The sequence below is a fragment of the Nicotiana tabacum genome, chromosome 7 (genome assembly GCF_000715075.1).
Source record: "Nicotiana tabacum cultivar K326 chromosome 7, ASM71507v2, whole genome shotgun sequence".
Classification (NCBI taxonomy): Eukaryota; Viridiplantae; Streptophyta; class Magnoliopsida; order Solanales; family Solanaceae; genus Nicotiana; species Nicotiana tabacum.
The window spans coordinates 92,867,300-92,881,264 of NC_134086.1; the positions used below are offsets into that span (position 1 = coordinate 92,867,300).

General features: G+C 36.9%; 2 protein-coding genes across 2 annotated transcripts; both read right to left on the minus strand.

Moving 5' to 3' along the window:
- Nucleotides 1-1,745: 1,745 nt before the first annotated feature.
- Nucleotides 1,746-4,195, minus strand: LOC107778491 (pentatricopeptide repeat-containing protein At1g06270-like). The gene is made up of 2 exons (XM_016598760.2): nt 3,767-4,195; nt 1,746-3,487 (listed from the first exon to the last, which is right to left on the minus strand). The coding sequence occupies exon 2, from the start codon at nt 3,308-3,310 to the stop codon at nt 2,309-2,311; it is 1,002 nt and encodes a 333-aa protein (XP_016454246.1). The 5' UTR covers nt 3,311-3,487; nt 3,767-4,195; the 3' UTR covers nt 1,746-2,308.
- A 5,859-nt stretch (nt 4,196-10,054) lies between these two features.
- LOC107778494 (uncharacterized) lies at nt 10,055-11,308 on the minus strand. The gene is made up of 2 exons (XM_016598762.2): nt 10,416-11,308; nt 10,055-10,292 (listed from the first exon to the last, which is right to left on the minus strand). Exons 1-2 carry the CDS (start codon nt 11,200-11,202, stop codon nt 10,180-10,182), a joined length of 900 nt encoding a protein of 299 aa, XP_016454248.1. The 5' UTR covers nt 11,203-11,308; the 3' UTR covers nt 10,055-10,179.
- Between the last annotated feature and the right edge of the window lie 2,657 nt (nt 11,309-13,965).

A 13,965-nucleotide genomic window follows, 5' to 3' on the forward strand; every position in this document is an offset into this window, starting at 1 on the left:
CGAGAATTGTTTATTCGTAGGAAGATAGTATGATGTTATAATTTAAAGTGATTCTGCAATATTCCTTACAACTAGAGATTTGCAAATGAAGAATAAGCATAAGAACCGAATTGGCAGAAATTAACTGCCAAGTTAGAAGTTTTTACCTTTTTTAAAAGAATTTTTTTTTAAAATAACTGCCATCATTAAAAAAATTACATTTTTTGAAATAAATTTGAAACTCCAACATTGGAGAATTGTCCAAAAAATTATATGTATCAATTTACTATTATGCCACTTGTCATCATGACCTTTCTTTGCCTCTCCTATTATATATAAATAGAATAGATTTATGTATTGTGGAAATGCTGGAAAGGACACGCAGACATTCCAATCTGGTTAAATATTAGATTGTCAAAGTAGAATCTTTCAATGTAACTTAATCTCTCGTCTGCAAGCAGCAAGCAACAACGGCTTTTCGGCCGTTGCGCGCTAGCTTGTAGTTTAGGGGTATAGTAAGGGTGTCCCTTTCTCAAATTTTTCTACAATATAAGATGAAACTTTTAGTCATTTTGGATGTTTTGGTACGAAGGAAAATGTTTTCATGTTTGATTGGTGAGTGGAAAACTTTTTTCCGGAAAATATTTTCTAGTGTTTGGTTAGAGAGTAGAAAATATTTTTTTAGGAAAATATTTTTTTATGCTACTCTCCTCACCCCCATTCCCCCAAGTCCCCATGTTTCCTTGCTCACCCCCTCCTTCCCCCTCCCCCCTCCCCACAAACCCAAAGGAACTAATGTACTACTTTACTTTTTTACGCAAAAATAACATTGAAATTTGTGCTCCATAACTAAAAAGAAAATACTCTTTTTTTGGTTGAAAAAGAAAGTACTCTTTCTACAACATGAAAATAAAGTACTCATTTTATTGAAATAAAAGAAAATGCTCATTTTGTTGAAATGAAAAAAAATGCTCATTTTGTTGAAATGAAAAAAAAAATTTACATCATGAAAAGAAAATACTTTTTTTGTTGAAATGAAAGAAAATACTTTTTCTATGAAAAGAAAGTATTTTTTTGTTTAAATGAAAAAAAAAATACTTATCTGTTGAAATGCAAAATTTTTATCTTTAATATGAAAAGAAAGTAGTATTAATAATATTTTTATTTAGGGTGGGGTGAAGGGTGGGGTGGGTAGGTGGGATGGGGTTGGGTGGTGGCTGTGGGGGTGAGTTGGTGGGGATGAGTTGAGAATGAGTTTTGGAAAATATTTTCCTCCAATTGGAGGAAAATGAATTGATGAGGAAAATATTTTCTAAAACATTTAAGTCAACCAAACATGAAAAAATTGAAAAACATTTTCCGAAAATCGTTTTCCCATGCCAAACACACCCTTTATTTAAAACTTGTCATGGTTTTCTTTATCAAGTAGACTTCAAAGGAAGACATTGGAAACGAAAAAAGTTTCTTGATTTTAATAGTTTATCACCTGCTTCTCTTAGTTTTTCAACACGTGAACTTTAAACAATTGAACGGAAATGAGAAGTCATGATTTCCAAACTCAATCAGCTACATTTTAATCTCAAATTAATTGGAGTAAGAGCTATACAACTTATGTATCCAAATATTCAAAGGATTCATCATATTTAGACAACAAAACTAAAAACAATATACAGCAAATTCTCGTTTTTCACTCTAAAGACAGGGGCCTATGTACAAACATTCATGATAAGTAACTAAATTTTCCCAAAACTACAAACTGGATATTAGGTGTTTGTAACAGAATTCAACAAAATTTTGTGTTTTTCATTAACAATTGAACCAAGTTTACTTGTATAAGCTATAATAGGAAATGCCAATGAATGAAACTCCCACAGAGGCAGAAAGGGTTTTCCCGTCTAAAGAATATGAAAATACATAAAAATCTCTGAGTTTCATAAACTAATCAATAAACAAAAAAGTGATAAACAGTACATGGGTTGTGAGAAGACTCCCAATGGAGTTCTGAAACCGCAGTCGTAATAGTATAACCTATGTTGCGCGGACTCCAAAATGTTGCCGCACTCGTGTCGGATCCTCCAAAAATATCTACTTTTGGAAGATCCAACACGCACCCAATGACATTTCGGAGAGTCCGAACAACAAAGAGTATAACCACATGCTCCTTCAATCTGGAAAATGATCAAGAACCATTTCTTTTATTACATATAATGGTGGTGTCCGGAAGCAGCCTCTCTACCCCCTCGGGGCAGGGGTAAGGTCTGCGTACACACTACCCTCCCCAGACCCCACTAGTACAATTTCACTGGGTCGTTGTTTTTGTTGCACAAAACTATGACCTTAGTTGTGCAAATCTCTGCCTCAGAGCATTGGCAAGTTCCCATTCACCAATATTTGCCAGGCCTTCAACAACCTTTTGCCTTGACCTTATGTACGGTATGAACCCTCTCTTGGTCATTTCTGTGACAAATTTTCCAGCCAAAACAAACTGGCAGTTCTCTAAGCACCATTCAAGGACTACCTCGTAGCACTCGAACCCAACATGGACACCCTCATTTTGTAAAAACTCAATTACTTCAATCGCTCTCCATATCTCTTTGTTAGCTCGTATTGCTGCCAATGCTTTCACCAAAGTGTCTTTTCTCGGGCTCAGGCCAAACCTCACAACCATTTCATTCACCATCTCTATGATAGCAGACGTCATTCTTAGCTCGGATAAGTTGTCAATTAAAGTACCGTAACTATCTAAATCCGGGATACAACCAGCCCGGGCCATGCCCTTCAATACATTAGCTGCTTCATCTATCTGATCGACCTTGCAAAGTGATAAAATGATGTAATTGCATGTGCCACAATCAGGGCTATATCCAATATCCTGCATTTCCAACAATATGCTTGAAACAGAATGAGATTTTCCCCGACGTTCAAGCCATGCAGTGGAGAGTAGGAGGTGAGTTTGAGGTACAGGAAGGCAGCCAGAGCGAAGGGTACGCTGGAGAATGGCAAGAGCGAGTGGGAGAGGATTTGAGCTTTGGAGAGTGTAGGAAAGGAGAGAGGAATATGCAATTCGAGGGCGAGAACGAGGCCTGACTGGAATAAAAGATTGTAAAATTTCGTCAACAATTTGGACTCTTGTGTTCTCAGGAAAGGTGGATAAAAATGAAAAGGGATTCGGATTGTGGTTAGACCCTTTAGGGGAGCTCAAAATATCAGGAATCTGTTCATATCTTTTTGCTTCCACCACTGCTTTAATGGTTTCTTCAAGCATTCTTGCTGAAGAGGCAAAAGCACGACAAATAGGACGAACAGATAAATGCAGCTTTGCAGCTGCCATCACCCTAGTTGAGTTCTTCTTATTTTAATTCTAAGCGTAAGCAAAATTAGTAGAGGTGCGTTTAAACTGGTGTGGACACTGACAATACTAATAGTGAAAAGATGTTCTTCATTTTCTTAATTCAAACAAATAGCTTAACCTTAGCCTCGGAATGCTTATAATGCTCGAATTTTACACCTGCAGAAGAGGTGGAGGGGTTATGAGGGGTAAAAAAGTCTGCAGCAACTGGACACATGATATAGCAAAATGCATGGAACTGGAAGAGCAGAAAACATTTGATGTTTTCATTCTGGAATAACATCGAACAAGGAACAGGCATAGCGTGAGATGAAAATAACAAATAGATTCTTATTTCGTGGGAGAGACGCAAATACTTTACATAGAAATTGCAATTCAAGAAACACATTTCAATATTCTTTCAACGTTCTATCAAGTGGAACAGCAGAAGAGTAATACCTGTTCTCGCTATAACATAGAGGCAGAAAATACCCCTACAGAGGTTGCCGGTTTCTCCCTTAATCCTGACTTGCTAACTATACGCAGTCCAAACTATGGCTGATTAATAAAAGAATTTCTTGGCCGCAGCTTTATCAGTTTGATGAGAAATTAATTAAAAGGAATAAAGAAAATTAGACTGCCTCCCTCTTCTTTTCGGTTTATTTTTCTCCTTATTCGTTAGGGGATTGAAGTAAAAGAGAAAAGTATAAACTTGAAGCACCTGTAATATTTGTAAAAAATTATATGTTATATATTATATTGTCTAAAAATTTATTAGTGTAGCTTTAATTTGTGATAGTCGATTAATTATTCTTTTTATTAATTTATCAATTAATGCTTAGCATAAAAATTATTTATAATGATTTACACAATGATGAATTAAGTTAGTGAGGCTTTATATAGTCGGCCTTTTCTATATCAATATTTATAGGACTAGTTCTTTTTTGCTTCAAATCTGTGCATTTAGTCAAAAGCTTTAAATATTCTATACAAGATCTTCAAGCTTTGTGCACCTCTATCATAACAAAAAATAGGGTATATACAAGACTGTCCTTTTCTCTCAAAAGGTTAGAACTGAGTCACAATAATAGTTACTAGTATCTAACTGTTTTTCTTTTTTAAATTTGAAAGGAACAAAACTCTCAACAAAAGAATGAGCATTCAGGAGCCAGTTATTTCAATACAATAATGAACATTTGGTGGCGTGTTAATGGTCAGCCGCGATATCAGAGAAAACTGAATAAAATTTAAAGATTTACAGGAAGATTTGGGTCATATTTGATGGGAATAAACCCCCACAGAAATAATATTCACGATAATAAAAGAGGAATAATAATGTAGCACCGAGATACGGTAATTAACAAGAATAAAAGAGTAACAACGACACCAAGATTTTTATGTGAAAAACCCTTTTAACAAGGGAAAAAACCACGGCCCCGAGAGGAGCAACTGATATCACTATAGTAAGGAATTTTACACTTTGTAGGTCCGAGTAAAATACTCCAAAGACCACTACAACACTCAAAAGAAATAACCCTCTTTTGATATTCCCACCTCACTACAATATCACCCACTCTCTATTTTCCTCACAGACTATTTTCTTATACCCTGTCTGTGAAACCTCACTCTTTCTTTCTCTCTTTGTTGGTGTGAAGAAATGAGAGTTGAAACTCTCCTTTTATAGCCAAAGCTTCACTCTCTAAAGCCTACAATATTTGATAATTTACACACACTTTTCACAATTCAACAAAGTTGGCTACCAAACCAAAGAAATTCAACAAGGTTGGCTACCAAACCAAACTAATTCAACAAGGTTGGCTACCTAACCAAACCAAGTCAACAAGGTTGGCTACCAAACCAAAGAAACTTTTATTAGGCACATGCCTATACTTCTTCAATGAGATGGACATCATCAATCTCCCCTCCAGTCTCATTCATCTAGATGAGGTAGCATTGTCTTCTAGTTTGAGTGTATGCCGACAAGTTCTTTGCATAACTCGAACTTGTTCCTTGGTACCACCTTGGTCAGCATATCTGCGGGATTCTCACTTGTAGAAATCTTCAAGACTTTTAGAGATTTATCATCTACCATTTCTCGAATCCAATGATATCTCACATCAATAGCACTTTGACTGTCACAATAGACGACATACTCCTTCTGATGCAATCCAAGCTCTTGAAGGAACCGTTTGAGCCATATCATCTCCTTGCCAGTTTCTGTAGCGGTAATGTACTCTGCTTCAGTTGTTGAAAGTGCAACATACTTCTGCAACTTAGACTGCCATGATATAGCTCCCCCTGAAAATGTAAACAAATAAATATCCAGTAGTGAATTTTCTATTGTCAATGTCATCTGCCATATCAGCATCTGTATAGCCCTTCAAGATTGGATCAGATCCTCCAAAGCACAAACAATCTCCCGTGGTACCTCTCAGGTACCTGAGTATCCACTTGACTGCTTCCCAATGTTCCTTTCCAGGATTTTCAAGAAACTTGCTAACAACACCAATTGCGTGAGCAATATCAGGTCTAGTACATACCATTGCATACACCAAGCTTCCGACTGCTGAAGAATAAGTAACTTTAGCCATGTTCCCTTTCTCCTCCACTGTTGTAGGACACATCTTCTTACTCAACTTTAGATGACCAGCAAGAGGTGTGCTGACTGGCTTAGCATTTTTCATGTTGAAGCGTTCTAGTACACGTTCAATGTACTTCTCCTGAGATAGCCACAACTTTCTACTTGTTCTCTCTCGAACTATCTTCATCCCTAGAATTTGTTGTGCTGGGCCCAAGTCCTTCATATCAAATGACTTGGACAGATCTCCCTTACTTTGCTATCAGCCCCTTGTCTTTTCCTACAATTAACATGTCATCCACATACAATAACAATATAATAAAGTTATTCTCAGAAAATCTTTTGAAGTATACACATGGATCAGAATAGGTCTTTAGGTATATTTGACTTTTCATGAATGAGTCAAACTTCATGTACCACTGCCTTGGTGTCTGCTTCAATCCATAAAGACTTTTATTCAATTTGCACACCATGTGTTTCTTTACAGCTACTTCAAATCCTTCTGGCTGCTCCATATAAATCTCATATTCCAAATCTCCATGAGGAAATGTAGTTTTCATATCTAACTGCTCCACTTCAAGATCTAGGCTAGCTGATAAGCTCAAAATTGTTCGAATAAAAGTTATTTTGACAACAAGTGAAATTTTTTTGTCAAAATCAATACCTTTCTTCTGTTCGAAGCCTTTAACCACTAATCGAGCTTTGTATCTGACGAGCTTGCCATTTTCATCTTTCTTGAGCTTAAAGACCCATTTGCATTTGAGTGGTCTTTTACCCTTTGGAAGTGCAACCAGCTTGTACGTGCCATTTTTCTGTAAAGATTCTATCTCTTCTTGCATGACTTTCATCCACTAATTCTTTTATGGATGGGATAGCACCTCCTTAAGACTTTGTGGCTCCCCTTCATCACTGATGAGGACATACTCTGTGGAAGGGTACCTGCATGACTCTACCCATGGCCTCTCTGATCTCCTCAGAGGTTGAGGTTGTTCTTCTCCCTGAGTGGGGTGTTCCACTTCCTCGACACCTTCATCAAGTTGCTTCCCCTGCTCGGCACCTCGTCGGTTGTACTTTCTACACTTGTGGGATTATTAGAAGTAGAAGGAATAGTAACAAGGTTAGGAATTATACCATTCTTTGCCTTTTCTGACATATCGGCAGCAGTTCCAATTTCACTTTCTCGGAAGACTACATCTCTGCTTCTGATGACCTTCTTCTTTACAGGATCCCACAATCTGTACCCGAACTCTTCATCTCCATATCCGATAAATATGCAGGGAACAGATTTATCATCCAGCTTTGTTCTCTACTTTTTTGGTACATGTGCAAAAGCTCTGCAACCGAACACCTTCAGATGCGAGTAGGACACCTCCTTGTTGGTCCAAACTCTCTCTGGGATGCCAAATGCCAACGAAACTGATGGACTCCTATTGATCAGGTAACAGGCTGACTGAACTGCTTCACCCCAGAAAGACTTAGGCAGTTTAGCCATTCTAAGCATGCTTCTTACCTTCTCCACAATGGTGCGGTTCATCCTCTCGGCTATGCCATTGTGCTGCGGGGTTCCAGGAACTGTCTTTTCATGTCTGATCCCATGACTTGAACAATACTCTTCAAATTCTCTTGAAGTGTACTCACCTCCACTGTCACTTCGGAGACGCTTTAGCTTTCGACCCGTCTCCCTTTTTACTAGAGCATGAAACTTCTGGAAAACTTGCAACACCTGATCTTTGGTTTTCAAAATATAAACCCATAATTTTCGTGAAGCATCATCAATAAAAGTAACAAAATATTTGTTACCGCCCATTGATTCAATTTCCATTGGGCCATAAATATCAGAATATACTAAATCAAGTATATTCAATTTTCTTTCAGACGATGTTTGAAATGAGACTCTATGTTGCTTACCAAATAAACAGTAGTCACAAGGTTTTACCGTTGTACCTTTGGCATAAGAAATAAGTGATTTCTTGGCAAGAATTTGCAATCCCTTCTCGCTCATATGACCCATTCTTTTGTGCCACAAATCTGCAGAAATTTCATCTTGTGCCGCGTTCAATTCACCTTGGCATATTTCTGCATTTGTCCTGTACAACGTGCCACGAGCAACTCCCTTTGCAATCACCAATGATCCCTTAGTGAGTCTCCACTTTTGATTTACAAAATAGCTCTCGTATCCATCTCGGTCTAAAGCAATTCCCGAGATCAAGTTCATCCGCAAATCAGGTACATGCCGCACATCCTTTAGAACCAATGTGCATCCGACATTTGTCTTGATACAAATGTCACTAATCCCCGCAATCTTTGAGTAACTTGTGTTACCCATTCTCACTGTGCCGAAATCACCTGCTACATATCTGCAAAAAGATCTTTTACCGGTGTGGCATGGTAAGATGCCGCTGTGTCAACCACCTATTCCGACTCTGGACCTGACAGGTGCATGCATTCCTCTTCCTCATTTATAAAGAGAACAACATTATCATTGTTTTGCACCATGGCGATTGTGTTGTCGTCATTCTTCTGGCCACTGGTTTCACCTTTGCCCTTCCTTGGATTTGGGCAATCTCTTTTGAAGTGACCTGGTTGATCACAGTTGTGGCAATTTCTGGCTCTTGATTTGGATCGGTTCTTTGACTTCCCACGAGCTCCAGATCTACCATAGTTGTTCGAACTCCTTTGATAACTCCTGCCTCTACCTTCTGTGATGAGAGCATGTCCTTGATTTTCAGGCTTCTTTCTCATCTTCTCATTGAGTAAAAGAGCCGATGTGACATCTTTCAACTCAATAGTAATCTTACCGTGCAGGATGGTTGTTGCCAAATTATCGTACGAAGATGGCAACGAGTTCAATAGCAAGATGGCTTTATCTTCTTCTTCGATTTTCACTCCGAGGTTGGTAAGCTGTGTGATTAGTCCATTAAACACATTTAGATGTGACAAAAAATTCATACCTTCACCCATGTGTAGGGCGTATAACTGCTTCTTCAGGTACAATTTATTTGTCATCGTTTTGGACATGTATAGGCTTTCCAACCTTGTCCAAATTCCCCGTGCAGTGTCTTCATCAATGATGTTATTTACCACATCATCTGATAATTGCAACCTGATTGCACTAGCAGCTCTTTTATCCAAGTCAGCCAAATCCTCAGCTTTCATGGTATCAGGCTTTTTGGCATCAGCATCTAGTACCTTGTGTAATCCTTGTTAGATGAGCAGATCCCTCATCCTTCTTTGTCATATTGAGAAACCGTTATCTTCGTTGAAATTTGCTACCTCGTACTTTACTCCAGACATTTTTATTTTTCACCGAACCTGTGCTCTGATAACAGTTGTTGGGAATAAACCCCCACAGAAATAATATTCACGGTAATAAAAGCGGAATAATAATGTAGCACCGAGATACGGTAATTAACAAGAATAAAAGAGTAACAACGACACCAAGATTTTTACGTGGAAAACCCTTTTAATAAGGGAAAAACCACGGTCCCGAAAGGAGCAACTGATATCACTATAGTAAGAAATTTTACACTTTGTAGGTCCGAGTAAAATACTCCAAAGACCACTACAATACTCAAAAGAAATAACCCACTTTTGATATTCTTACCTCACTACAATATCGCTCACTCTCTATTTTCCTCACAGACTATTTTCTTATACCTTGTCTGTGAAACCTCACTCTTTCCTTCTCTCTTTGTTGGTGTGAAGAAATGAGAGTTGAAGCTCTCCTTTTATAGTCAAAGCTTCACTCTCTAAAACCTACAATATTCAACAAAGTTGGCTACCAAATCAAAAAAATTCAACAAGGTTGGCTACCAAACCAAACCAAGTCAAAAAGGTTGGCTACCAAACCAAAGAAACTTTTATTAGGCACATACCTAATACTTTTTCAATGAGATGGACATCATCAATATTTGACCTTTTATATTACAAATAAAAATAAATAAACAAATTCCATTTAGAAAATGAACATTGATTTTAGATATAACATAAATAAAATGGATAAAAGAGCAAATATTTTTAGAAAATCGCTTCACCACATTACTCTGAACTACTCCAATATTTCGCCAAGGTTTTTTCTTTTGCACGTGTATGGGCTATGTTTTTTGGTAACAATTTCAATTTGGCTACCATAAGTTTTTTCTTTTATTTTTTGAGTGTACACAACAATAAAAGTGCCAAACTTAGGCAACGTGAATTAGTAATAACTCGTTTAGAAAGATAAACTACAGAAAGAGAGGAAAAATAATCAACACAACTTATAGAAGAAGAAAAAAACAGAAGTTATAGAAGAGACTCATCGTCTCAATACGATGTGGTAAGAAATGGCCCCAAGAGCCAAGATGTACAGTACTCGTGGAAATGAGGATGCTCTGTAACTCTCAGCAAAGTTTGTATCTCTGCCCCCAGCTGAAAAAAGCAAGATAAAAGACACTGTTAAGACAAATAGATAGTCTAAAAATTGTAAAGTTAAATCCTAAATTAAAATCAGACCAGCTAAAGCAGATGAAAGGGTTACGTCTCGGTCCTTACCACAATCTCTGGTAGAATTACTAGTGCTTGAACAAATACATTGTGCCATCTCAGTCTCCACATCAAATCCACAAGTTCCACCAGATTTAGCACAACGTTCACATCCTGTATCCGGGACACTGAACGACAACTCCATCCCATAAAGCCAATCCAAAGGTCCAACTCCCTCCAATTTATCCGAATTATACACACTCGTATAATGCGTACAATCCAATATATCCATACTCATATACTTCACCGTCTCATAACCCGTAAAACAACAAGCCGGTGTACTATTCGACAGCATATGAAACAACTTAAACGAAGTGCACGATCCGTAAAGTTCGTCACAAGAATGACCAGAGAAATTAAAACAGACAGATTTGTAATGGTTTAGTACTGGTGAATCAATAGAACAATTCATGAGGATGAAAATTGTGTCAGGTGAAGGTGGGATTATAGCTGATTGAATTTCTGACATTTTGAAGTCGTGGTGAGGTTGTAAGATTGAACAAGTAGACATTGATGGATCGAAAATGGTCATAGTTTTTTTGTCATAGTCTATGGATTGGACTTTGTAATTTCCTGATGGTGTTAGGAAGAATAAATCAGTGGCTGAACAATTTAGCATGTGGCGATATTGTGGCGCGCCACAACCATCGTCGATGCTAAATGGATAGTTTATAGGAATGTTGTTACAGAAATTGCGACATGTTGAGAAAATTTGTGGGGATTGTGATAGTAGCAAAATGAGGTATATTGTTAGATGGTTGAAGCTGAGAAAAGGTAATCTTAATTGGTTAGCCATTGCTAAGGATTTTTAGTTTGAAAGAAGGTTATAGATGTAAAAGAATTGATGTCCTACAACAAGAGTAACTTTTTCACACGCAGATTACGAAGATTTGCAGAAAGCAAATGGTGAGCAGCTGTCCGCAATTTTCTCTATTATCAACAGTTGCTTTTTTGACCGTTGGCGCGCCGTTTCACTGGTTTTTTATGGGCTCCACACTGGAAAAATCAAGTATTCGATGATCAAGGAATGAAGAATTCTATTTTCTTCTTTAAGGGAAGGAATGAAGGATTGCCACTTTAAAGGCTTGTTTGGTAGACTAATGAGAGATAAATATTAATCTCGAAATTAATTTAAGATGAGTTTATCTCATATTTGGTTGAGATAAAATCGCAGTATAACTAATTCGGAGATTAATTATCCCTGGATTGTAGTGTTATTTTTATCCTTATGGGAGGATGAGATAATAATCCCGACAGAATTAATCTTGGGATAACTAATTTCCCAATCAAACGACCCCTAAATGTTACAGAAATAGTCGGTCAGATTCAATGTTTACCTTTTCTAGTCTGTACACATTGATTACATATAATTATACATAAATTATGCATTTATTATACATTTGCTTGCTATTTTTAGTTTAATAGGTTAGGTGGATAGCTATTTGGGTTAATTCTTCGTTTCTTTTCTCCCTCTTACCGTTCAGTCCGCAGTAGGATTTTTTGGCGTATGCTCAATTATGTACATCTTTTTGCTAAGCTACATAATTTATTGATTCAATCCATATACTTGGAGTGTTTTAACAGTTTTTTTAAAGGGAGAAGAGGGTAACTAAATGGAACAATTTCGACCATTAAGAATGAAGATAAATGTAATTTTTTTAAAGGTAGGTAATGCATATGACAACTGACAAGGCAGCAAAAGGGCCCAAGCAATTAGATGCAGGGATCGAGAAAGAATAGAGCAATCAAATTAAAAGCAGCAGTATTTTATGAAAATGTCTCATAAAGAAACATCATACAGAAGCTCAAAGTCAAAGGAGTCAGATAATACACAAATAGAAAATTTTATTTTGTGCCTTATAAGATATTTTTTTTGTCTCGCAATTTTATGGACCCAAATTTTTGTGAGCCCATAAATATAAGATTGAGGTCCACAAATTTGTAAGACAAAAAGGAGCCTCACACAACTCATGTCAGTTGCGTAAGACACACAATAAAATTTCTCCATTAAAGGCCAATATGACCCCTTATCTTTGAGGGTAGACGTAAAATGACCCTTTATATATTCAATGGAGCACTAATAGTCCGCTAAGTTTGGCATACCGGAGAACATTTAGTATCTCCATGCAGAAACCCTGATATCTTAACAACTGGTCATCCTAAAAGAACGCATGGTAGGGGATAAGTTATTTCAAAATTATAATATGATGAAATTATAATACGGAGATTAAATAGTAGTGAGATTATTTAGTGGATATATTTTATTGGGGGACATTTGGTGCATAGGTCCAAAAATAAGACATATGAGATATAATATAAAATATGTGTTTGGTGTATACCAGATACGCTAGGATAAACTTTTACTTCCAATTATAACTTTGATTCTGGTAAAAGACTTTGGAGGAAGAGGCTTGAAAAATGGCATCTTTGTAATTGTAGTATTTTATTCCGTAAAATAAAATCCCGGAATTATTATTACACCTTCAATGTGGGATAGGAAAATATCATAATATGGTATAAAGTAATCCTGAGATTGTTAATTCCGAATTCAAGAATTCAACCAAACACGAGATAAAATAATCTTCCATCTAATCCCGGAATTATTATATCTTATCTCATCTACCAAACGATCCTAAGTACATATGCTAACCAGTGACGTAGCCACCCTATCACAAGGATGGTCAAGCGCACATCTTTGGCCAAAAAATGGATAATGCATAAAATCCTCCCCGACCTATGACCATATTATCAACTACACATCTTTTCTTTTTGGGGTGATATTACCCCCTGAACTATTTTAAAGTGTAATAAATACCACCCTAAGTGCTGACGTGGCATAGAGAGTGTGCACACTCTTTTAAGGGTAAGTGGAAGTTACAAAATAATTTTAAAATTGATTAACAGGTACAAGTGTCATCTTTTGATTGGACATTAAATAATTAATTACATCTAATTAATTAGTGTTCTTCATCTTCTAAACCTCTTCTCGCGCGAATAATGGGGACATTGTTTCAACGTCGAGATGCCAGAGCGAAAATCCAATACAACGCAAAATCAACCCAGAAATCAAAAGTAGATATGTTTAATAACATAAACAAAGCTACAATTAGAGGGAGAAACGAGCATGATTCAGTAAGAACCTACGAACAATCATAACCGTCAACAACAATGGAGTTCTGCCGGAGCAAGGTTCTTCGTCAGAGTTTCATTCTCTGGCCAAATTTGATAATATCAAACAAGTATTATATAAAACACATCAAATGAGGCTTTTGCCTTTTGGCCGGATATGGTAATGAAGATCTGTAAATTGGAAAATAAGGAAGAAGGAGAACACAATGAATTTTTTGTAAAGTAAGAAATACACATTTCAAGCGCGTGTATTTCACCACTTGCACGCATCTGGTTGTAGCTTTTTAAGGGATAAATAATTTTACTTTAAAATTGTTCAGAGGGGTAATAGGACTCCCGAAAAGAAAAGGTGTGTAGTTAACAATATGGTCATAGGTCGGGGAAGATTTTATGCATTATCCCGCCAAAAAATTATACTGCGTATATAAGT